At 49.9% G+C, this 25,570-nt stretch overlaps 1 protein-coding gene and 2 pseudogenes across 9 annotated transcripts in view; 1 reads left to right on the top strand and 2 right to left on the bottom strand.

The window, feature by feature from the left end:
• The window catches only part of P4HA2 (prolyl 4-hydroxylase subunit alpha 2), a 38,223-nt gene that overhangs the window by 7,427 nt on the left and 5,226 nt on the right, over positions 1–25,570 (top strand). For 3 of the 9 annotated variants that reach the window (XM_068535833.1, XM_068535834.1, XM_068535835.1), the window contains exons 3-15: positions 1,517–1,616; positions 2,227–2,323; positions 2,611–2,762; positions 5,529–5,666; positions 9,149–9,388; positions 10,676–10,869; positions 11,651–11,827; positions 15,645–15,715; positions 15,952–16,051; positions 20,264–20,317; positions 20,866–20,931; positions 22,701–22,769; positions 23,162–23,258. In XM_068535833.1, the coding sequence (XP_068391934.1) occupies positions 1,535–1,616; positions 2,227–2,323; positions 2,611–2,762; positions 5,529–5,666; positions 9,149–9,388; positions 10,676–10,869; positions 11,651–11,827; positions 15,645–15,715; positions 15,952–16,051; positions 20,264–20,317; positions 20,866–20,931; positions 22,701–22,769; positions 23,162–23,258 (1,537 nt within the window). In that variant the 5' untranslated portion in view covers positions 1,517–1,534. Of the gene's footprint in view, positions 1–263; positions 353–1,516; positions 1,617–2,226; positions 2,324–2,610; positions 2,763–5,528; positions 5,667–9,148; positions 9,389–10,675; positions 10,870–11,650; positions 11,828–15,644; positions 15,716–15,951; positions 16,052–20,263; positions 20,318–20,427; positions 20,698–20,757; positions 20,818–20,865; positions 20,932–22,700; positions 22,770–23,161; positions 23,259–25,570 lie in introns of those variants that run through there. The other 6 variants (XM_068535837.1, XM_068535836.1, XM_068535841.1 and 3 more) reach the window with 6 other exon arrangements.
• On the bottom strand, positions 16,297–17,172 carry LOC137755261 (CLIP-associating protein 2-like; annotated as a pseudogene).
• Positions 18,120–20,048, bottom strand: LOC137755254 (CLIP-associating protein 2-like; annotated as a pseudogene).

Raw genomic sequence — 25,570 nt, 5'->3', positions numbered from 1 at the left:
ATCTGGGCTTTACCTTGGGGCTAGGCTGGGCCGTCTCACCTCTTCTCGGTGACTTGCTTTCATCTGCTGCCCTAACTTTATAATGGATCCCTTAGCCCATACTCCCTACCCTGCAGTAGGTTGTGGGCTGAAGGATCTTGTTCTGTGTATCTCTGGGCCCCTGACACCTAGGGTATTGATGGGCATGATGTCAGCTCTGCAGACATTTGGCAGGGGATGAACAAATGGGGACACTCACTTATTCTCTCCTCTTCCTCATATAGGAACCCGTTTGAGGGTGGGGGTCGTGGTTGGGCTTCTCTGAGCCTAATCTGGAACCACAGTGGATTGGAATTTCTTCTGAAAGGGTGAGGTGAGGAATGGTGGGTGTGACTGTGCATCTAATCATCGCAGGCAAAAAACTGCTGATCTGGCGTTAGTCAGCTCAGACTTAGAATTCTGTCAGATAAGGCTTACATTTTGGAGAGAAAGCATTTGTATTTCCTTTATATTCCTTGTTTTCGCTCAGTAAATTTCCAGTGGGGCTTGGCTGAAGTAGAGCAGGAAGAGGAGGGACTGACAGAACTGGGGCTTACGTGGGTGCTGTTCCTTCAGCGTGCTCCAGGCTGCATGGCTGAGCTGGGAGATGATGTCCAAAGCTTCCATTATGTACTTGGGTCCACTGCCAGTGGGGCTTGCCCCATGGTGTGCCTGCTGCCTTCAGAGCTGGGTCTGGCTATTTCTAGGCTGATGAGAAGACAGCAGCTGGCCTCTTACTCATGTCAGCAACCCAGCCTGGCCTAAGGTTTTGCCCCTGTGTGGCTGATTCATTTTTGTATCCCGAGTGCCTAGGTCAGTGCCTGGCATATGTGGGTCTTTAGTAAATATTTGAGAATGGTGATTCTCCATGAGGACAGTGTCTTCCACGGAGCTCACTACAGGAAGAGCAGCGTCTGCCCAGTCTGCTCTAACTGTGGCCAGGTGCAGACCAGCAGGGAGCAGTTTGATTTCTCTTCTGGCTCACCATCTGCTGTACACCTTATTTTGGGTGTGGGTCCCCTGGGGCATATTGAGTCAAGTTCTCTTTCTGTCATTGTCTCTCCTATACTTTCAATTTTCTTGTGGGCAGGGACTGTGTGTTACATCTGGGTCCTCAGCACCTGGCACTGTCCTCGCACCTGTGTTGGAAGGAAAGACAGAAACAGAGAAGAGGTCTGGGCCAGAATCTTGAACTGACAGACTATTAGACCCAGAGGTGACTGTTGTCCACGGCCCCTGCCTCCATTCAGCCTTCCCGTGTTGTCAGTGGTTACCAGAAGTCGAGAGGCAGAGTCTCTCCCAAGGGCACTTGGCCTCCCGGAGCAGGGGACAGAATTAAGCATACATCTCTGGTTCTATACCCTGGCATCTTTCCACTGGTGGTCCTGAATATCTTCCCTGGCTTCTGTGTGTTAGGTCAGGATTTTGGCATGTTTGAATGTGTGTATATATGTTACCATTGTTGATCTAATGACTACTATCACTGAATGCCTTGCAGACACTGCCCTCTGTGACCATGAAACTCTGGGTATCCATGTTGCTGGTGGCCTGGTTTGGTGTCCTGGGCTGTGTGCAGGCTGAATTCTTTACTTCTATTGGTATGTGCCAACAGGACTATTGTCTACCTGAGCAATCCTTGACTCATGTGCCAGGGGATGTCACTGCCTGAGGCCTGTTCTCATTCAGGGTGGGATGGCCTCATCCACTGGTTTTGACCAGATCTGGGGAGAGCTGCTGTTTCCCCCTCTGAGCCCTGATGACCTGGATGTCCTTCCTGGGAGCCAGCTGTCTCAGCTGAGCCTCCACCCTGGGTAGTGGAGGCTGCTCCTGGGCTGCCTGGCATTTCTGACCAACTTTCTCCTGGACTAGAGAGTAGTTCTGAGCAGAGAAGCCCCCAGGATGTCTATGTCCCAGTAACATGACCCAACTGGGTGGCAGTGGGAGAATGAGATTTGGGGTTTCTTCCTTAAGGTGTCCTCAGTGCACTTAACATTCCGTTGGACCCTCTGCCTCTCTCTTCCTGAAGCTAGGGGCCAGGACCATACGAATGTCTAGGTCTCGTTTAACTCTAGGGCCCCATGATCCCAAGAGAGTTGATATGCCCTTAGCCCAGGGGGCTTGCCTCTGAGCTGATGTTTTGTGCCCCAAGTTCGGGAGCTGGATGTCCCTCATCCATTTCTTACTGGCCCTTTTTTCTCTCCCTTGCAGGGCATATGACAGACCTGATTTATGCAGAGAAGGACCTAGTGCTGTCCCTGAAGGAGTACATCTTGGTGGAGGAAGCCAAGCTCTCCAAGATTAAGAGGTGTCTAATGTCCTAAATCCCTACACCCACCCTGAGCCAGCCCTCCTCCCCCACCCCACCCCCCCACACCGGAACCCATCCTGGGTGCCCATAAGAGGAAGCTCGTGAGGGGGCAATGTGGGGCTGGCCTGGAGGTTTCTTCATGCCAGTCCCCCAGAGTAGCTAAGTATGTGGGCTAAGGACTCACTGCTTTTTCCTTTTTAAATAGAGACCCCCTGAATCTCACCAGGAAAATTACCGTAGGTCAAGATCCGTGTGTTAACCTTCCTTTTTCTCTGGTTCCGCAGCTGGGCCAACAAAATGGAAGCCCTGACCAGCAAGTCAGCTGCTGACCCTGAAGGCTACCTGTCCCACCCTGTGAATGCCTATAAACTGGTGAAGCGGCTAAACACAGACTGGCCTGCGCTGGAGGACCTTGTCTTGCAGAACTCAGCTGCAGGTGAGGGACAGTGAGCAGGTGGTTGGGTGAGCCAGTATGTCTGTGTGCTGGCACCTGGGGAGTGTGGGTCTGAGCCTGTCCTGGATCGGGGTGTTGGTGTGCACGTGCAGTGTGTGAACATGCAGCCTGCCAGTCCGGTGGCTCTCATCTCTGTGGGGACCTGGCAGTTGTCTGTCCTTGCTTTTAATATGTTATAATAATCAGTTCTTGGGGATTCCCTAGTGGTCCAGTGGTTAGGACTGCGAGCTTCCACTGCAGGGGGCACGGGTTTGATCCCTGGTTGGGAACTAAGATCCTGCATGCTGTGCTACGTGGTCAAAAAAAAAAAAAAAAAAAAAATCAGTTCTTGCCTTTTCCTAGTGTTCTTGGGTCCCTTTTTTTTTTCGGTAGTGACTTTTTTCTAATTACGCTTTAGTAATACATATTTATAGAAACATTGGAAAACACAAAAACAATCATATAAGAAAATTACAGTTCTTAATCCAATTGCCTAGTGATAATCACTGTTAAAATTCTAGTCTTTTTACACATGTATATACATTTTAAAAAATGGAATCATACGTATATATCGTGGAATGCAAACTTATTTGCTTTGAGGGACCAAATGAATTAACAAAAGTAAGATAAGTGGGCTAAGTGGTGGGACCAGTGCAAGCTGGGGAGCACAGGCCTCATCTAAATTTATTCCCATTCATATCTTTTAGAAAGAAAACATTATCTGTTGGCAGATTTGTGACATAAGCATATACTGTTTTCCTGAATTTTTCAGCTTCTCTATATGTCCTTTAAATGTTCTTCTGCAACATGGTTTTAATGGCTGGACAGTAATATGTCATACTGGTGTAGTGTAAAACTGGTCAAGTCAGTGGATGTGGAATTGTTTCCAGATTATCAGCAATCTTACACATATCTTTATGCCCATCTCTGATTATTTTCTTATGATAAATTCCTATAAGTGGGATTTGCAGGTTAGAGTATGAACTTATTTAAAGCTTTAACTGTGCTTAGTCTTTTACTATGGTAGTACTTTCTATGCTCCAATATTTTCCTCTTAGCAGGAGATGGTGGGGCAGGCCTGGAGGTGGGCCCTTCTGATTCCAGCCTTGAGCCCAGCCCCGCTGGACTCACTGTCTCTTCTCCCTGAGTTGGAAGTGCTGATTAACTTCAGACCGGTTGTCGTCTCTCGGGCTGAGGCATTTTAGCCCTTAATGGCCAGACTGGGCTGGGCTTGGCTGGGGGCAGGGTGGCCTCTGGGCAGGGATTGGTGAGCTCAGCTGGGCGGAGCTGTGCCCAGTGAGCTCACTGCCTCCAGAAGCCACGGCTGCCTTTCCCAGACCCTGCCTCCCAGCCTGAGCCTGTAGCTCAGAACTGGCTGTCCTGCCTGCAGTGCGGGAGAATAAGCCTGCCCATATGATCTTCTGTTCTCAAGTCTTGTTCTTCATACCATCCCCCACCGTCAACATCTGGTTCCTCTGGAAAACCTTATAATTACCTGGAGGGAGACAGGACAGCCCCAGTCAGCAATACGTTGTTTTCACCTCTTTCTTTCAGAGTTCTTTCCCCTGAAATGGGGAGAGGGGGAGGCAGGGAGACATGCTAACAATGTGTTTTTTTCTGGAAGCATTTTTTCCCCCTGGATTGTAAACTCATAGAGTCCCTGACCATGCAGCCGTGAGGAAGACAGGGTTGCAGCATCTTGGTCCCTGGGTCCCCAGGCGGGGCTAGAAGTGGGTGTTTGAGCCTGAGGTCGTGAGAGTAGGTGGCTATGGGTCCTGCTGCTCTGGGGAAGAGGCCAGAGAAGAAATGGCCTTGGACTTCCCCTTCTAATTCTCAGCTTATGAGCACAACTGAAGCCCCTGAATCAGCATGGGAGGGCCTGGCCTCCACCTGGAGTCCTGAGATTGCAAGAGGTGTATATCTTGCTTTACAACTAGGGCTTGGAGTCCCCAAACAGCTTCCTTGGGTGCTTCTGTGCTCAGCGGCTCTCCCAGGCTCCAGGCTGTGGTCTTGAGCACCACAATTGGGGAACTCATGCCCTGAGCTCATTGTGGGTCTGAGTGGTAGGAGTGCCCTAGTAAGCAGAGCAAGGCCCAGTGTGGTCTCTCAGGGGAACCATGCCGGGCTTGTGCAGCCCCACCTCAATACTGGCCTTGGTCAGATGATTCTCCAGTCCCTAATCTTGGCGTGGGGACAGCACCAAACACCTCCAGGACTGTCATCATCACCTTTCTGGATGATAAGGGCCAGTGGTCAGTAATGAGTGGCGAGCTGGGCTCTCTGAGTTGACCACTTCTGTCCCTTGGGCTCTTCAACCTGAGATGTAGGCTAGGAGTCTGTGATTACCTGGCCAGGCTAATAATCCTAGATCAAGGTTTTCCATGTGATTTGTTTTTCACTGAGTGGTCAGCACGTCCTCCCTGAGTCCTTTCCTGTGTCCCTGTCAGTTACCCTCGCTGTCCTCTTTTCCTTCTATCTCCACGCCAAGACTCTCAGATTCCCACGTGTTAATTAGTGTGAGGGGGCCTTTCTCTTCATTTCCAAATGAGCAGCACAGGCAGTTGGTACAGTGAGGAGTAAGAAAGGGGAGGTCTCCCTGGACTGGAACCATCAAGGAGGGCTTCCTGGAGGAAGGGGAAACAGCCTTTGAGGGAAGGGGCAGGGAGATTGCACTAGCCAGAGACCCTCTGGTGGGTGCCTGTCTGGTTCCAGGTGAAATTCTGTCCCTGGATCAGGGTAACCTTTTGTTCTCACTCTCTCCTTTGGAAGGCTTTATTGCCAACCTATCAGTGCAGCGACAGTTCTTTCCCACTGATGAAGATGAAACGGGAGCCGCCAAGGCCTTGATGAGACTTCAGGACACATACAAACTGGACCCAGACACAATTTCCAAAGGGGAGCTTCCAGGTAACTCACCACTCCAGACAAAGCCTGTCCAGCATGTGTGTCTGCTGTGGTGTATGGACAAGGATGGAGCCACTGCTGACTCATGGTCTCTATGCTCAGGCTCACCACGACCTCTGGCTGTAGTTCTTTCTGGGGTTTCCAGTTGGTGTCAGTCCTCTATTCCCATGACAGCTGTCTCCCCTCAGCCCCTGCCCCACCACCTCCCTCCAGTATTAGCCCAGGCCTGTCCTCTCTCAGCTCAGAGAATGCCGAGGTTGCTGCTCAGGACCTCCTTGGTCTCTGTCCCCAGGGCACCACTCAGGTCTGCATCCACACCCACTTCTATTCCCCACCCTCCGATTTCTTCTTGCCTAAGACTGATCTCTGGACTCATTGCCCCATGTCCTGTGTGCCCTCAGTTACAGTCTCTGTCCCTGTCCATTCTGTGTCCACCTCTCTGGACTCTTCCCCCTGAGCTCACACACATGCTCTGTTCTTGCTCATCTTACAAACCCCTCCCTCAGGATCCAAGGCCCTTTTGAGTCTCTGCTGCTGACTGATCTCTTCTCCCTCCTGGCTAGGCAGCTGGAGAGTCATCCACACTCTTTCTCTACTTCCTTGGTTCCTGTGTCCTCCTGAACACACAAAGTCTGGCGTCTTTCCCCCCCATTGGCCAATCCTGCCCCTGCAAGGTCACCAGTGGCCACTTGGCTGGTAAAGCCAGTAGACAGGTTTCAGGCAGAATGTTCTTTAGCTTTTCAGCAGCATTTGGCACATTGATTGCCCCATTCTTCCTGATAGTCTCCCCTCCTTTGAATTCTGGGACACTGGTCTTGGCTGTTTCTCTTTTGGCTCCTCTCTCTCTCTCATTTTTTTATAGGCCCCTTTTCAATTCAGCTGTCTGCCTCAGTATGTTTATAAGAAGACGTGTTGGGGTTTGGTGGCTATTAAAAGGCCAATAAACCCAGGGATTCAGTTAGACTCCATTAGAACTTGGATGCCACCTCACCCGTGGGGACCCTGTAGGAGGCACAGCAGAGGGAATCACAGTGAGGGGGAGGGATGCACTGTGTTGTTGGCTGGTCAGGGCCTGGAGCCTTGGTACTGAAGAGTCCAGTGAGCCAACAGGAAGGAGTGTAGACTTCTCCTTAATCCTCACTCAGTCAGGTTTTGGACCAAGCCAGGCCTTGAGGCCAGAGAGAGAAGGTGGCTTGGGGCACCTGCAGGATCTCTTCACCCTGTAGCTGTGAGAATGGTTGGTGGGAGGAGAGAGCCAGGCATTGACCTTTTACATTCAGTTAACAGACCCATGCATATCCTGGAGGGGAAATGAGGGGTGGACGGGAGTTGTTCCCCCAGGATGCCATCCCTACCTGGTGTCTCCCTAAGCACCTTCTCCAAGTGAGCCCAGCCATTTCCGTCACTTGAGGTATCACCTGTACATGGATGACATCCAGATCTGTGTTCCCTGTCAAGGCTCGTCTCCTGAGCTTTCAACCAGTGCAGGCAAATGGCTGTGGGACATCTCTACTTGGATGTTCCATGGGCTCCTTAAAATTCACATGTCCCAAACTGAAATCCTCATCCCTTTTTGAACCGTCTACTGTCCTTCCTCCTTACGTCAGCAAAAAGCTCTCCATCCACTGGCTGCTCTGGATTCTATCTCCCTACAATGTCTTTTGTACTTGGAGGCCCTGACTCCAGCCTCATGGTCACTTCTTTCTCAACTGGATTATTGAAATATTATTCTAACTTATTGTATACCTCCAGCTCACTCCTTAAAATCACCTTCCACGTGGTCTTAAGCACATATCTTTTTACATGAGTTCCTGATCACAATGTTTAACTTTTAGGGCTAAACCAAATTACTCTTAATGTGTGGTCTTTGTGGTCCTGTGTGGCACCATCTCCTTGGCTTCCTTGTCTGTTGTACTAAGCTTTGCCACTGCTCAGCTTCTTTGTTCATCCCACAACCGCTGCAGGAATACCTTTACCCCCTTCAGCTGGGTTTCATCACGTGTGATTGCCCTTCAGCCCTCAGCTCTGCTGGCATTCTCCAGGGAGCACTCTCTAGGGAGCAGACTTTCAAGTTGGCTTCTGGGAAGGATGCTGAGTGTCTGGGAGCCATTCTTGACCTTCTTGGTATCTGTGAGACATGTTGATAATAGCTACTGATTATTACCACTCTGGGGAATTATAGGAGACATTTTCATATGTCGTCTTGTTGAATTCTTGGCGCAAGTCCTCTAAAACTGATGGTATTATCTCTATTTAGAGATAAGGGACTAAGAATCAGAGAGGCTACGTAACTTGTCCATAGTCACACAGTTGTGGGGTGCCATAGTTAGGCCCACACAGACCCTGTTTTGTCCAGCTCACTCAGCTGTGTTATACTGCCTCCATCAGTGTTCAGTTTCTCGGCCTACAGAGCCAGAGATCCGTGGAGGTACGTGGAGAGTGAACAGGGACTCAAGGACCTCCCCACCCCAATCCGTGGTCTGCCTACTAACTCTGTCTTGTGTTTACTCTCCCCATTTTCCTTTCCCACATTGTCTGTTCCTGAGCCATCATGGTGAGCAACCCTTGGTCTCTGAAGCAGCCAACACACTGCAGCAGGGGTTTCATCCTGGACACCTTGGACATCAGGCAGCAAGAGCCTGCTCTGAGGCAACTCTTCCATGTCAGCCATGCCTAGGCTGCTCTTAACGGGGTTGTAGGGAAACTCCCTTGCTTTCCAGGGAGGGTCACAGCCTAAACCCTGCATCTCCCCATAGCTTACACACCACATCTCCTTTTTGACTTGAAACTCTCTTCATGGTCACTTTCCAGCGCCTAGCCAACAGCAGATGACCTGTGGTCACAGGACCTGCTGAATTGATCTTCATCAAGGGCCCCACCACCTAGTGGTCAAAGCTGGCACTGCAGTCTTATCTCTTGGTCTCCCTTGGCATCTGGCACATCACTCCTGCTCCTTCTGTTTCTTTCTCAGTGTTATTCACTCTGTCCTTTCTGTATAGGTGGTCTCTGGGGCCCTGGCCTCAGCCACCTTCTCTACTCTTTCCTGACACTATTTCTGGAAACGATTATCTTCATCCATGGCTTTACCTGCCACCTAAGTTCTGTTTTTTTATATTTAACTTATTTTTCTGACTTTCAGTCTCAAATGGCCAGCTGCCTCATAGACATCTGCCGTGTGGCTCACAGGACCTTTATACTCTCCTGAACACTATTTCTTGGGCTTCCTCGGCTCTTCCATAACAAAGGACCCTTTGCACTTGGGGAGTCTGAGGTTAGGAGATAGGCTGTGCACCCCAGCCCGAGGCAGGGCCAGCCTGGCTGTGCTTTCCGTACTAATGTCCCTTGGAGGTGTGTGGTCTGAAATCCTGGTGGGGCTCTGCTGGGATGATGCCCCCCACCCAGGGACCCAGGCTCCCTCAATGGGGGAATCTTTCTCCCTAACCCAGAGGCTGTTTGAACCCGACTATTTGCCTCTCCTGCTGCAGGAACCAAGTACCAAGCAGTGCTGAGTGTGGACGACTGCTTTGGGATGGGCCGCTCGGCCTACAATGAAGCAGACTATTACCACACAGTGCTGTGGATGGAACAGGTGCTGAAGCAGCTCGATGCAGGGGAGGAGGCCACCACATCCAAGGCCCAGGTGCTGGACTATCTGAGCTATGCCGTCTTCCAGTTGGGTGACCTGCACCGTGCCCTGGAGCTCACCCGCCGACTGCTCTCCCTTGGTAAGGAGGTTCTAGGGGAAGGTCAGATGCAGAGGGGGAGGTAGCAGGGGAACTGGTCACCCTGCTGGCCACTACCTGGCTGCTCTCCAGGGACTGAGCCAGTCTGACCTGCCGCCTAGCCACTGACTAATGCTTTGCTGCTTTCAGGCCCAGTCCAGCTGCCAGCTAGCTCTTTACCCACTGAAGTTCTGGCCTTAGCCCTTGCCCAATCACTGATGGATACACTCAGGCCTATGGCACCCGTGGCCCTACACATGGATTCCTATTCCATTTCCAAATAGGAATCCAGTGCTGCAGTGCATCTGCTGCTATGTAGGGTGGAGCCTATACTGCGTCAGGAGTAGCTCGAGAGGCAAGCTGTATTTCAGGATTGCTGCAGTGACAGTGACCTGACCTGTTAGAGGCCTGAGGTCTAACTGGTGGACTTGCCATGGCTTTGGCGATTTCAGTTGTCCTGTGGTGTTAGACTGAAGGGGATCAAAAGCACTGTGTCTTAAGAACCCATTTGTTCCACCTGTTACTAATATATGGGATATCATAGTCTGAGATTTCACAGACCAGCAAAGACTTCCTTTTGCTGCTCCTTTTCATGGGCCTTGGGTCTGAGGCCAGCTAGTGTGAATGTCTGTAAGACGGATGTGGGAAGAGAGCTTTTTGGACTCTGTTGTGTTAGTAAGAGCCTTGTACAGGGAGTCAGGACACCTGGATTCCTCTTCTGAATAACCTAACCTTAATCTCTAACATCTTTGGGCCACAGTTTCCTCATCTGAGGGGTAGCACAGTAATCCTGCCAAGCTTGCTCCTTCTTGTTGTGAGGCCCACAGGACAAAGCTGTGGGAGTGTCATGTGGCCCTTCTTGCCACCGGTGTTTCAGCCTGCCTTCTAGCTGTGGCCAGCAAGTGGTGTGGTCACCAGTAGTGGATGTACTCCAGGGGACGGCTGTCACTAGCACACAGCCACGTGGGGAGGAGGAGGCAGAACTCTGGCCTGCTTCTCTGGACCTGTGTCCTTGGGACTTCCAGGGAGTTCCGGAGGAGAGCCGCATCGGTGGCTAAGCGTTCCCCGCGCCCCGCTCTTGTTGCTCCTTGCTCATCTCTGACCAGAGTAGGGAGAACCTCTGTTGGCCTTTCCTCTACGACCAGCGAACCCTGCTTAGGTGCTGTGGAAGGCAGAATGCTGCGTGCGAGTGAGCTGCTGGGAGAGAAAACCACTTACAGAATAATTTCTCTAAATGACCTAACAGATGTTTGTGGTTTCCTTTTCCTTCTTGTTCTTTGCTTTTTCTAGACCCGAGCCATGAACGAGCTGGAGGGAATCTGCGCTACTTTGAACGGTTGTTGGAGGAAGAAAGAGAAAAGATGTTATTGAATCACACAGAAGCTGAGCTAGCACCCCAGGAAGGCATATATGAGAGGCCTGTGGACTACCTGCCCGAGAGGGACATCTACGAGAGCCTCTGTCGTGGGGAGGGTGTCAAACTGGTGAGATATGTGGATGGGTCAGGGCCCAGGCTGTGGACCTAGACTTTGGCTCTGGACAGGCAGATCTGAGGAAGATGTTCCTCTGTCTGTAGGTCGTTTTCTCAATTCTTGGTAGCATCTGCTGAGGCTGACGTGGGTGTGCTCTGAGGTATAGGACAGGAGACTTGTCTTCCCTGAGGTCCCAGGCAGAGTTTCAATCCTCTAAGTTATTACTGAGCTCCCCTCCCCACCCCAACAGGCCAACTTCTACTTGACTCACTATTCTGAAGAAAGCCATGAGTGTGGATGTGCCTTGGGCCCCCACGGTAGTCATGATCTCTAGCAAAGACAAGGCAGTTGCTAGAGCTTGGTATGGGGTATCACTGGCCTTTGAGAGCCCTGGGACCCCAGTGCTTCCTCAAGGAGGCTCAGGTGTGAGACAGTCTCTCGGTCTTCTCCATGCCCATGTCTGCTTGGCTCCCACTGGCTCCTCTGTCTAGAAAGACTTCTTCCCAGCCCTAGCCCTCCTGACCTACTCACATCTCTGTGAGAGGGGCCAGGGATTACACCCTGCCACAGGACTTGTCAACATGAGGTATTCTTGGGAGAGAAGAAACATTGCATGATTTGTGGGGTATCGTTTCATGCCAGTCAAACTGAGGGGCTTTTGTTTTCTTCTCTGGTGAGGCGGGAGGGAGCGGCTGCTGGACATGGGGTGTGAGGCCAGTGTCTGCAGCCAGCTAGCCTGGGGCTGAGGGTTAGGACTCACTCAGTTCAGGGCTTGTTGCTCTGTGCTCCCCAGACACCCCGAAGGCAGAAGAGGCTTTTCTGTAGGTACCACCATGGCAACGGGACACCACAGCTGCTCATCGCCCCTTTCAAAGAGGAGGATGAGTGGGACAGTCCACACATCGTCAGGTACTACGATGTCATGTCTGACGAGGAAATCGAGAGGATCAAGGAAATTGCAAAACCCAAAGTAGGTGACTCTGCAGTTCCTTCTTGGGCCACTCACTCCTGGTACCATGGGGCAGTTTAGTTGCTTACCCGGCTGGCCTTTGCTTATGTCTTGCATGAGTCCACTGTCGGGTACTAAGGTACTACAGACTCAATTTGACCTTGAGGGTTCATAGTCCAGTGGGGGAAGAAAATTGAGGGAACCAATGTGGACAGACAAGGGCTGTGATAGAAGGGCACACTGGAAGCAGGGCAAGCCCACAGTGAGAAGTGTCACCTCACCGTTTTGGGGGCTGGTCTTTGGGCTAGTTTTTAGGAAGTTATGCCTTGGGGCGCTGCCAAGCTGGGTCCTGTGGGTTTCCTGATTAGGATTGCAAAGAAGTGATTGACTTGGAGGAGCACGAACATCTCTACAGTATTGAGTCTTCTCATCTAAGAGCACTCTGGGTCTCTCTATTTATTCATATCTTTAAAATTTTTCTTCACCTAAGCCCTGCACTTTTCTTGTTAAATTTATTCCTAGGCAGTGTTTTTTTTTTTTGTTATTGTAACTTCACAAAAAACTGTTTCTTTCATCATTATGTTTTTACTGGTTACATTATTAAATTAGTTTACTATTATGTACTAAACTATTGATTGTAAAAATATATTTCATAGTAGTAGCTAATGTTTACTGAGTTGTGAAGTGTGGCAGGCCCTGGTTTTGTTTTTTTGATGAATTTATTTATTTTATTTTATTTTTGGCTGCATTGGGTCTTCGTTGCTGTGTGCGGGCTTTCTCTAGTTGTGGTGAGCGGGGGCTACTCTGTTGCGGTGCACGGTCTTCTCATTGCGGTGGCTTCTCTTGCTGCGGAGCATGGGCTCTAGGCGTGTGGGCTTCAGTAGTTGTGGCATGTGGTCTCAGTATTTATGTCTCACGGGCTCTAGAGCGCAGGCTCAGTAGTTGTGGCATACGGGCTTAGTTGCTCTGCAGCATGTGGGATCTTCCCGGACCAGGGCTCAAACCCGTGTCCCCTGCATTGGCAGGTGGATTCTTAACCACTGTACCACCAGGGAAGTCCTGGAAGGCCCTGTTCTAAGTCCTTAACATATGTTAACTGCTGTGTCTATTTAGCAGGCTCTGTCATCATCTTCATTTTACCTGCAAGGAAACAGTTGTGGTGCAGATCACAGCTACTTGTTGAACTCACTTATTCTTCATTTGGTTTTTAGCTAATTATCTTGGGTTGTCCAGATAGTATTAGCATCTGCAAATAAGAAAAATTTTGTTTTCTCCATCCTAATAGTTATAGTTCTTTTGTTTTTGGTGTCTTGTTGAACTGCCCAGAGCTTCTAGAGCATTTTTACAATAGGAATCTTTGTCTTGTTCCTGAATTTCATGGAAATTCTTTTGGTATTTCATTGCTAAGTATGCAGTTGGTTGTTGGTTTTGTATATATTCATCATGTTATAAAATTATTCTTCTATTTCTAGTTCATAAAAGATTTTCTCCTTTTTGACATCTTTCAAAGGGAACTACTTTCTGCCATATCCCCATCCTTCTCCTATCACTGGTGATTAGAAGGGAGGATTTAGCTGGAGATCCTCTATTGCTCTGCTCCTAATAGAATTTTAGAGGCCAGGAGGCCCAGCACTCCTGGAGAGATCTAAAATAGGTTCCTATCCTAGGCCCTGGACTGTATCTTGGAACAACCTTGGCTTGAGATACTAGGACATCTATGGCTCAGAGTCAGTTCTTAGTGTCATTGATGTCGCTGAGGGAGGGTCTAGCCAGTGTGTGTGGAGAATGGGGACCAGAGACCCCCCCTGCCCCCCCGCTTCCATTCCCTGGACCAGCTCCAGATTCCTCCAGGAAAGAAAACTGCTTTCTTGGCTGTCAGGTGAGAGAGGCACTGTTGTGCCATAACCTCCTGAGAGAGTTCTCCCTTGTCTCTCCGACCAAAGCACTAAAACATCTCTGTGTGTGTGTGTGTTCATGTTGGGTGCATGTGTGCACATGGGTGTGGCTGGGCAGTGTGGGCAGGGAGGAGCATGTTGGGAAAATTCGTCTTTGAACAGAAGCCGTGTGAAGAGCCAGACATGTTGGCTATTACAAGCTGACCTCTCCTTTCCGGAGCCTGTGAGGGACAGATGCTATGCTGGCTTTGAAGTAGGGCGCATGAGCTTAACGTGGCCTGTGGGGAACGCCTGGCAGCTGCCTGTGGGTCTCTGGTCTGCTTTCAAAATAGCCCTGTCTATCCCTGGGAGCAGAGCCCCAGCTGCCCAGAGCCTCCCTGTGGGTGTCAGGCCAGTGCTGCGGCTCACATGTTTGGATGGGGTCTAGCTGCAGCTGCAGTTGTCATCAGGAAAGGACCGTAGATATGATCTCAGGGAAGCTCTCTGCTCTGGGTGCAGTGCCATCTTACCAGAATGTGCTGCAGCAGCTCGTGTCCAGGTTGGTTGATCTCACCTCCTGGCCAGTGTTCTAGTCCATCCACCCCCTCCATCCCTTCTGCCCCCTCTTGCCCTGACCTCTCCCTTACATCCTCACTGGCCTCCTTCTTCCTGCTTTGACGCCTCCTTAGCCAACCCTCCATGATGTCTCCACAGTGATCCTTCTTACATTCAGATTGTGGTGTCACTCCCCTGCATAAAGCCTTCCCTGCTTCTCAGTGGTCATAGGTTGCATCCAGCCCAACCCCCACTTAGCTCCTCAGCCTATTCTCATCTCTTTGCTCTCAGTTCTAACCCCCAGTCATAGTGCCACATCCATTTTCACCTCTGGGCCTCTGCATCACTGTTCTTTCCCTGTTCCTGTAATGTTCTCCCACCTGGCTAACTCCTACTTACCCTTCAAACCTCAGCTAGGTGGTCCCCCCTGTAGGAAACCATTCTTGACCCTGTAGACTGAGCTCCCACAGACATTGCGCTTCCCCTCTCCCAGCACCTACCATGTTGTGCTGTGATTACCCAGCTAGTTTTCTGCCTCCCCCACTTGACTGAGTTGTATGAGGGCAGGGGCCATGTCTTGGTCACCTAGCAGTGCCAGGCACATAGTAAGCACTCATTAGGACAGTCCACAGCTGAAGCACTGGGGGCTGGCTCCAGGCAGCAGGTCCTTCCTGGGAGTACCACTGCACCAGTCTGTGGAGACTGGGGGGATACGAGGTAGGTGAGGTGGTGTGTGTGTGTGTATGTGTGTATGAGCGAGTATGTGGAGGTGGCTTCCAGGCAGCAGTTTACTTATTGCACCTTGTAGATTCCTTTCCTATTCTATCATCTGACCTTGCAGGCCTCCCAAGGGAGTGAAAACTGTGCCTTCTCTTTTTGTTCCTTGCAGCAGTGGGCGGCCAGCGTGGGCTGGTGCAGTAGGACAGTGTTTGGGTAGGTTTCTGGGCAGAGAAGGCTGCTGAGGTTCAGAAGGACAGTGTAGTTGACCACGTTGAGAGGCACATGCAAGATTGAGGCTCAGGGATGGCAGCACAGTCTGAATGTGGTAGGAGCAGCCAAGTGCAGGAAGGTGTGGTGGGTGGGCCTGGTGAGAAAGGGGCTGTCCAGGCAGATGGGCAGATGGACAAAGCAGACTCCATAGGCATAATTCTGCAGACAGCATGGACCTGGGAGGGAGCAGGGGCAGGCAGCAGCCAAGCAGGGTAGTGGCCAGGGTCTGATAGAGCAGGAATTTGGAGGCCCCAGACCACTGCCCTGGCCTGGCTTGCAGGATCATGGGGCCTTGTCTAGAGCCACTGACTGCAGAGCTCCTTCCCGCACTGGCCTGATTGGCAGATCAGGTCCCAGTCTCTTCAAGAAAATACTCAAGGCAAAGAATGATAAGTCTGCCCTTTCTTCCTGCCTTCCAGCTTGCACGAGCCACTGTTCGTGATCCCAAGACAGGTGTTCTCACTGTTGCCAGCTACAGAGTTTCCAAAAGGTTAGCAAAGGTGATGGTGGTGGCGGGGTGGCTGCTCACGCCCCAACTCCTGGGCCTCCCAGTTCCTATTGAAGGGAGGGTGGCTTGGCTTGTCCTCCCTGCTGGCACCTCCCCTACATGGAGCACTCACCCTGTGCTGCCTGTTAGTGCTGGCCCTGATGCTGGGGAGAGAGTGCAGAACCTCATCTAAACCTGCCTTCCCCACCTTCCTTTCTCTCCCTCTTGTTTTGGCTTAGCTCCTGGCTGGAGGAGGATGACGACCCTGTTGTGGCTCGGGTGAATCTTCGGATGCAGCACATCACAGGCCTAACAGTAAAGACTGCAGAATTGTTGCAGGTATGGCTTGTTCCTGGGACCCTGGAGTTGGGAAGGGAGTATTTCTAGCTAGATGGTCTTCCAGGGTGCTCAGGGCCAGGCATAGGGAGGCTTGCCCAATAAAGTGTAGGACCGCAGGATGCTGTGAGTATGGAGTGACCTCGTGTTGGGAAGCCAGAATTAAGTATGCCCACTGACATTCAACAATTAGCATTCAACAAATGTCAACTGAACATCTTCTGGGTGCCCAGGTATCATACTAGGAGCTAGGGATCATTGGTGGGCATGGCAGGCCCATTTATGTCTTCTTTACTACAGAAGCTGAAATCCTGAGTTGTTTCAGGGACACCTCTAAGAGCTATAAATATCTTCATAGGTCATGGTTCTGAGTCATAGTCAAATGCACTTGGAGGTAAAGTGTTCTGTAATACATTGGTAGCATTGAGAGGCCTGGACTGGCTGGCCGGTGAAGGTGGAATGCTCCTTTCTAAGTACCCACGTGGGACCCTGGCTTCCTGCTTTTGATTTCAGAGGTGATTGTGAAGAAACATGGTAGCACCATGCTGAAAATTTTGGGTAAAGCTCCTACTAATGTGTTGTCTGTTCTGTTGAGTTCAAATCAGTACTGACCACGCTCCCTTCTGAACATCCCAACTTCTGGGTTCTGCTGTAAAATGACGACCTGAGACACTGCCAGAGAAGTTTCACTGGCATTTTTCTTGAGTCCCCTGGATCTGTCTGTTTGGCCAGAGTTTCCGTGTATTTAAGGATATCACACTTTACCTGATCAACCATGGCTCTTCAGTAGAATATTGAACTGAGATCACTTGGAAAAGATCCTCTGAACTTTTGCCTGGACACATCCAAGCAAATCAGCACTCATTTTTCCCCCCTTAGCTGTGTCAGCAATCAAAACCAATATTGAAGGTCATCCTTATGAATTTATGTGAAGTCCACCAGAGTTTTTAAAAACCTGCTGATTATCTTACAGTCCTGTGAAATTTTAATATAATTTTTTCATTTCAACTCAATTTAGTGTTGAGTTTGTAAGCCTAATTTTTAGGTAAGTTCTGCAGACAAGCACATCAAGAGAGGACTTCTGCCACATCTCCCACTTTCCTCTTATGTGTGAGAACACCACCATTTCAAGAGCGATAGGGGCTCTCCATGCCCTGGGTGCATCCCTGTTGGCTTAGTTGTGATTCATATCTTCCTGGAGCAGCTTTGTTGTTGTTGTTAAGACATCTACCACTGCATATCAGAGCCAGTGTTAGGACTGTTGTGGCCCTTACTGAGGATGATGTTCTTCTTGGTTGCTGATTCCGTACCCTGGACCTAGAGGCTGAAAAGAGTATACAGGACCTGTGCCCCTGTTGCTCTCCTGGCTGGCTTCCTGACTGCACCCTCTGAACCCTATCTCACATGCAACCCCAGAAGACAGCAGCTTCGTGCTTGGACTGGCTTCCCTGCCACAACCCTGGCTTCATCTTAACTGACATCTTGTCATGTTGTAACTCAATTGATGAATGGGATCTGAATGCCGCAACTCCAGTGGAGGGGCTTTTATGGTCAGGGCTCTTCTGGAAGACCTGGACCACAGCTGCCAGGAGGTTGAGACACCGTTTTTGTTTGCTTTCATTCTCTAGGAACTGTCTTGGCATTTTCTTTGCCAGCCAGCATTGTTGAAAGCTTTGATCCTACCTGGTCTGAGGATAGGAACCTGGGTTTCAGTACCTGTCTCTCTGTGCTCATTCCACATTCCACGCAGTGTGATACATGCCTAGGCACCAGCAACAGCTTTCTCACCAGAGTCCCTACAGGCTTCTGGAAAGGAACTGGTTTTTATGCTATCTGTTGACACTCTTTCATCTGTAGTTGATGTGTTTGCTATAGAATATTTGGAAGAAAGGGCAAAAGAGGCTTTCTTTTGAATTGGATGAGGGCCTAAGAGTGGAAGAGATGCTACATTGCCAGAATTCTTGAAGATTGAAGACACTTCTGACTAGATGTCTCAGCCTCACCAAATAAGTGATTTCTAATCATTTTTTCCCCTTCATTCTGACCGCAGTATCATAAATACCCACATTTTTCAAAGGACTGATTCTTCTACTTTTGTAACAAATGAATACCTCCTCCCAGGAATCAGTTTTGATGTACAGTTGCTTGTTATTAAAGGTATGGGTCTGTGGCCTGGAGTTTTCCCAGATGGTGATTCTGAAGGCTGCACATCCGGAAGTTCCCGTGACACTTGTACTATTTGGGGACAGTATTAAAATAGTATAGGTACAATAGCTTTAGCACCATGATCAAATGTGATTCCCAAAACTGTTAAAAGATGAGCCAGCTGTTGACAATACAGCTTCTTTCATTATCCCCAGGTAGTGAAAGTTTAAGCACTCCATCCAACAAGTGGGAGTGTTGGAAAATGCAGTCATACCCTGCTGCTCCAGCAACAAGCAGCAACTGAATTTTCCTGAGTGCACTGGCAAATTGATCACAGTCATGTTTAAAATTTTCTTCAAGTTCTCGACTATAGTGGATCCAAAGAAAAAGCATTTGTAATGTCACTTCATCAACTGCTCTAGAACTTCCCTCCTTAGATGAACCTCCAGGCTTAGGGTCACCTGCTGACCTCCTTGCACTAGACCTCCTTGCACTGTTGATAGGATTTCTAGCTATTTTTGGTGTGGGAATTTTTTTTTTTTTTTAATTTTTAAAAAAATAAATTTATTTATTTATTTTTGGCATCATTGGGTCTTCGTTGCTGGGCACGGGCTTTTTCTCTAGTTGCTGCGAGCAGGGGCTACTCTTCGTTGCGGTGCGCGGGCTTCTCATTGCGGTGGCTTCCCTTGTTGTGGAGCACGGGCTCTAGGCGCGCGGGCTCAGTAGTTGAGGCGCACGGCCTTAGTTGCTCTGCGGCATGTGGGATCTTCCCTGACCAGGGCTCAAACCCGTGGCCCCTGCATCGGCAGGCGGATTCTTAACCACTGCACCACCAGGGAAGCCCCTGGTGTGGGAATCTTGAAGGCTAAAGCAGTATATGACAGCATATTTTCTCACTTGATTCTGATTCTTCATATCAACATTTTTATTTTTTTGGACACCGAAAAATTATGCTGCCGAAAATCCACATTTCATCACATTCGATAAATACTGTTTTCTACTCCAAGAGGAGGATTTTCTCTCTTGTAAAGCTCATGCTTCCTCTCTCTCCCTCATGCCCATGGGTCGCCATTATTGCCAGTTTTGCAGCATCTTTCACCTGTTAGAATCGCCAAAACGGATATACAAAATCAATTTTCTGAGGACTAATAGTTGAACTCCAAAGGTGTTTATGGTTTCATTAAGACACAGTAGCCAAGTGTTCCCAGATGGACATTGGTGGTACCATTTGGTACATCAGCTTTCATGTCAGATTCTGTATTTTGTCTTGAACTTCATCTCTCATCTAGCTACTGAAGCTAAAATAACCATTGTGATTTAGGACTTATATTGTGCTGATAAATTGTTCATAAAGGCATTTATGATTTCTAATCTAATTAGTGACACCTGAGGTGTCTCAGGCCCTATTCCAGGTCCAGGCTCCCACTGGGGGCACTGAGGTAGAGCAGCAGTTTTGGTCCCCCTGCAGCCAGCCGCCCATTCCCTGCTGCTTCACTTGGATGCAGAATTACTCTGTGCAGTGTACCACTGTGAGATGGAGTGGGATTTGTTTGTCCTATTCAGCCTGACCAAGAAGAGCTTCTGGGGCATGGTGACAGAGGTGGCAGGAGCACTGCCAGGCACTGAGTAGCTTCCAAACTAGCATTAAAAAAAACCCCACCTAAAAAAAAAACAAAAAAAAAAAAACCCCAATCCTGAGTTTGTTGTTGGCATTCTTCTGGATTACCATCTCATTATCTTCCAAATAATCAGGGCCCAGGCCGGGGCCTGCCTCAAGGAGGCCTCGCTCTGCTGCTGTCCAAGTGTCCCTGAAGGGCTGGAGCTCCTCCACAGTGGCCATCTGCAGCTTGCCCATCTTTTCCTTTTTGGGAAACCACATTTGTGCTGCACCCTTCCTCTTGGACACAGCTGTAGACCTGTTTGCAGCATTTGTTCTGCCCATACTGGGAGGGGATAGTTACCCTCCTTAGAGAGGCTGCTCTTGGGGGTTCTGGTTGTTACCTAGGGAAATGGGCTGCTTCAGGGTGGTTCATGCTGCTAACAAAGTCCAATGCTGTTATTTCCCACCAGGTTGCTAATTATGGAATGGGAGGACAGTATGAGCCACACTTTGACTTCTCTAGGGTAAGGCCCAAATCACAGGTGCTTTCAAGGGCTCTGCTGTAGCTGGTTTGAGAAGGCTGGAGCTTTCAGGAGCACTGTGGCCTTCACATCAGGCCCCCCTGCCTCACCAGGGCCCCCTCTTTGTTGCTGGAGAAGCCCAAGTCCAGAGCCAAGTGCAGCCCGACTGTTTCCCCTGTGAGGTCAGGAGTGGTCCCCCTGGCCCAAGCCTGCCGTTCTTTGCCCTGACTCTAAAGCAGAGGACCTCACTAGGTTTCTGTGAAAGCTGTTCCTACCCCCCTCCCCCATGCCTGGCCAGGGTTTCCTTTGCAGCCTTGGCTCCTGGTCCAGGCCAATATATGGAATACACACTTAGTACCTTCCCTTGACCTTTTTGGCCCCAGTCCTGTGGGTGGCGGGTGAAGTCAGTTGCAAACTCGGGTGAAAGTTGTTGTCTATTGCAGCGACCTTTTGACAGCGGCCTCAAAACGGAGGGAAATAGGTTAGCGACGTTTCTTAACTATGTAAGTATTGGGTACAGGCCCACTGTTTACTCTCACTTAATTTTATAGAAGGATGAGCAAGATGCTTTCAAGCGTTTAGGGACGGGGAATCGTGTGGCCACGTTCTTAAACTACGTGAGTATGACGCGTGCAGCGTATGGGCCTTAAGGGGAGCCTGGGTCCAGAGTGCTCTCTTATATTCACTCCTGTCAGAGCTGATAACACCAGCTGTTGCTTGATGGCGGGGCCCTTCTGGCCCTCAGCGCCCTTCTTGGCTGGAATAGAGAGTTGCCCTTTGTTCCCATTTGTGTGCTTCCCCCAACCCCTGTGACTTTTATATCCCTGGCTCCTATTTGATGGCCCAGAGCTAGTCTGGACTTTTGGGATGGGTGTCCTGGAGGGTTCCCTGCTTGGCAGCAGAGTGAGGAGGTAGCCTGGAAGTGCTCTTAGATGAAGCTGCCTTCGTTTCCCCAGAGCTCAGTGGCCTGCCTGCCTGCCTGCCACCTGCTGCCTGTACTCCAGCCACAGGCTCTTGGGTTTACCTCTCATACAAGGAAGAGTTTCCTCTCCCCTCTGCTGAGAGAGCCAGGTCTAGAGAGGCATAGAAGCTGTCAAGTAACTTAGAGACAGAAGCCTGTGTGCACTTTTCCCTTTGGTGTCTCATTTAAGTTTTTATCGTGTGGTTCTTATGTGCTGGGGACTGCCGTGAACATGCTGGTGAGCAGGACAGCATGTGTGGTCTCTCTTGGGCTTATGGTCCTAATATGAAAGACTTACTTTTAAACATAGGAGAGGTAATTGTTTAGTTACCATAGTGATAAGTGCTTTGAAGAAGTAGTGCAGCGTTGGGGTTCAGAGAAGGCCTACCTTGGGAAGTAACATGTCCGCTAAGACTTGAAGATTGAGTGGAAATTAGTTGGTGGAACATGATTTCTGGTAGAGAAGAGAATGTGTGGAGACCTGGAAGAGGGAAGGAGATTGGGGTGTTGGAAAAAGAGAAAAAGGGTTGTGTGTCTCAGAGATAGTGCATTAATCTGGGGTGGCTAGAGGGAGAGGCTGGTGAGACTGCCAGGACCTTCAGGTTCTAGAAAAGGGCCTGGATTTGATCCCCACTCTGGTGGGAAGCGATCAGGGGTTTTCATCTTATTCATTTACCATACGTCTGTTGGGTGCCTTTCAGTCTGTCTGGTATGTGTCCTGTGGAAATATTTTAGCTCCACGTTTGATTACATTACAGGCAAAAAACTTGAAGTAAGAGACAGACGAGAAAGTAGTGGTGCTTTGGGCATGAGCTGAGGCACGCTCTGTGGGCATGAGTGCAGCCTTGCTACTGTGGATATTGTGTTCCATTTAGTTTGAGGTTTTACTGTGGGAGAAAGCAGGCCCTCTGGAGACACAGTGCCCTAGCTGGCCCTGGGGAAGGTAGCTGTTCTGGGAAGGTGAGGGTCTGACTAGAGCTGCACGTTACTCAAGCCAGAGAAACAGAATCCATAGTTGGGACCATAGATGGTGTTAGAAGCTGCAGGGAGCTCCTGGTCAGGGCAGCTCACAGGGCACAGTGGCTTAGGCAACGGCCAGCCTGGATGAGGATAAAGGGGGTGGGGGTCAGTCAGGCATTTTCCCAGTACAGACTCAGATTTTTCCCACTTGAGGGCAGCCAGGATATGGGTATCCTGCAGGCCTACATCCCTCCATGGCATGGAGACTGTCCTGATGAACCACACAGATTAAGCAGGGTTTAGGGAGGGGCATGGTGTGGGAAGAGCCTTTCTTGGCCAAAAGGCTGGTGGTGGAGTTGCTCATGCTTAGAGGAGGGCGATCTGCATACTTTGTTATGTCCTTGGTGGCTCAGTTGCTCTGAGAGCATTGAGTAGAAGGGCCAAGCTCTATCCTTGTATTCCCAGATGAGTGATGTGGAAGCTGGTGGTGCCACTGTCTTTCCTGATCTGGGGGCTGCACTTTGGCCTAAGAAGGTAAGTTCTGGTTCTTGTGGGTCAAAAGTTGAAGTGCAGGACTCAGACCTCATCCATGTCTCCTAGTCCCATTCTGTGGCCTGCTTGACTATCACTTTGAGGGGCCTTAGCCCCTTCCTGCCTGAACCCTGACCTGTGGTCTCAGCTTCCATCTGGGGAGATGGGATGGAGAGGGAAGTCCCTTCAGGGCCAGGTGGGATTCCAAACATCCACGCTACCGTGAAGGGTAGATGCTTTTTGGGGAGCTTCTCTACACTGGAGTCCCAAAGCCCTGTGCCCCTGGACATGGGAAGGTGAGGGTGTTTCTGCTTAGGGAGGGCTCTTTGGTACTCGGGGTCAGATCCTTGAGCCCAGTATCTAAGGGTGTTGTATGACAGGCCTTCTCTTTCCAGGGCACGGCTGTATTCTGGTACAACCTCCTGCGGAGTGGGGAAGGTGACTACCGAACGAGACATGCTGCCTGCCCCGTGCTTGTGGGCTGCAAGTGGGGTGAGTGGCTTAAGGTGTGGTGTTGGCCTCTGGGCTCTAGTGGTCAGCCTGAGACTCTGAGCTGGGAGACAATTGCTGCTAGATTTTCACAAAGCCAAGACTGTCTCCCTTTTTGAGATTTTGTTTTTCGTTTTAGTTTCTTCTTGCTAACTGGTAGTCCCACCCAGCCATGTTAACCACTGTCCACTCAGCTGGTTATGTGCCAAGACAGCTGGTTGGGAACACTCTCAGAGATGCCTAGAGAGCTAAGGAAGCCCCAAGGAAGAATAGCTACATAAGCATTGTAGGTCCAGGATGGCTCCCCAGAAAAGTGGACTCTGGCAAGGGTTCTGAGGTTGCAGTGGGGGAGAACTGGAAACAGAGAGGAGAGGGTGTCCCAGGCAAGCAAAACCCACGTGGAACAAGGCACAGGCTAAAACCAGCATCATAGGTGTGGGGGCTGCCTGCCTTTGTCTTCTGCACAAGGGGAGGCCTGTGGCACAGGGGCCAAGAGATGAGACTCAAGGCTGGGACCAAACTGTGGAGGCTAAAAGTTGAGCTTTGTTCTGGAAGCAGCTGTGGTGAGTCATGGAGAGGCTTGAAGCAGGATGTGACAGGAAATGATCACAAAGAGATGATTTTATAGCCCTCTTGGAGAGTTATGGGGATAGAGAGTGATAGGTTCAGAGAAAATTAAGCAAATGAAAAAGTAAATGAGAAAAGAAAAAAGTTGTACAAGAAAGCAAATATAAGTACAGTTGACCCTTGAACAAAGCAGAGGAGGAACTTCAAGATGGTGGAAGAGTAAGATGTGGAGATTACCTTCCTCCCCACAAATACATCAGAAATACATCTACATGTGGAACAACCCCTACAGAACACCTACTGAACGCTGGCAGAAGAACTCAGACTTCCCAAAACGCAAGAAACTCCCCACGTACCTGGGTAGGGCAAAAGAAAAAAGAAAAAACAGAGACAAAAGAAGAGGGACGGGACCTGCACCAGTGGGAGGGAGCTGGGAAGGAGGAAAGGTTTCCACACAGTAGGAAGGCCCTTCGTGGGTGGTGGAGGGGGGAAGCTTCGGAGCCATGGAGGAGAGCGCAGCAACAGGGGTGCGGAGGGCAAAGCAGAGAGATTCCCGCACAGAGGATCGATGCCGGCCAGCACTCACCAGCCCAAGAGACATGTCTGCTTACCTGCCGGGGGGTGGGGGTTGGGAGCTGAGGCTCGGGCTTCGGGGGTCAGACCCCAGGGAGAGGACTGGGGTTGGCTGCGTGAACACAGCCTGAAGGGGGTTAGTGCGCCACAGCTAGCCGGGAGGGAATCCGGGAAAAGGTCTGGAGCTGCCAAAGAGGCAAGAGACTTTTTCTTGCCTCTTTCTTTAGCGGTGGGCGAGGAGAGGGGATTAAGAGCGCTGCTTAAAGGAGCTCCAGAGATGGGCACGAGCTGTGGCTATCAGTGTGGACCCCAGAGACGGGCATGGGACGCTAAGGCTGCTACTGCAGCCACCAAGAAGCCTGTGTGCAAGCACAGGTCACTATCCACACTCCCCTCCCGGGAGCCTGTGCAGCCCGCCACTGCCTGGGTCCCGTGCTCCAGGGACATCTTCCCCGGGAGAACACACAGCATGCCTCATGCTTGTGCAACGTCATGCTGGCTTCTGCCGCCACAGGCTCGCCCTGCATTCCATACCCTTCCCTCCCCCTGGCCTGGGTGAGCCAGAGCCCCCTAATCAGCTGCTATGTTAACCCCATCCTGTCTGAATGGGGAACAGATGCCCTCAGGCGACCTACACGCAAAGGCAGCGCCCAATCCAAAGCTGAACCCCAGGAGCTGTGCGAACAATGAAGAGAAAGGGAAATCTCTCCCAGCAGCCTCAGGAGCAGTGGATTAAATCTGCACAATCAACTTGATGTACCCTGCATCTGTGGAATACCTGAATAGACAATGAATCATCCCAAATTGAGGCAGTGGACTTTGGGAGCAACGATATATATATATTTTTCCTTTTTCTCTTTTTGTGAGTGTGTATGTGTATGCTTCTGTGTGTGATTTTGTCTGTATAGCTTTGCTTTTACCGTTTGTCCTAGGATTCTGTCTGTTGGTTTTTGTTTTTTTTTTTAGTATAGTTTTTAGTGCTTGTTATCATTGGTGGATTTGTTTTTTGGTTTGGTTGCTCTCTTCTTTCTTTCTTTTTTATTACTTTTTAAATTTTTAAAAAATTTTAATAATTTTTTATTTTAATAACTTTATTCTGTTTTATTATTATTATTATTTTCTTTCTTTCTTTTTTTTTCCCCTTTATTCTGAGCCGTGTGGATGACAGTGTCTTC

The sequence above is a fragment of the Eschrichtius robustus genome, chromosome 2 (genome assembly GCF_028021215.1).
Source record: "Eschrichtius robustus isolate mEscRob2 chromosome 2, mEscRob2.pri, whole genome shotgun sequence".
NCBI classification, from domain to species: Eukaryota; Metazoa; Chordata; class Mammalia; order Artiodactyla; family Eschrichtiidae; genus Eschrichtius; species Eschrichtius robustus.
This window is presented reverse-complemented; position numbering and strand designations above follow the sequence as displayed.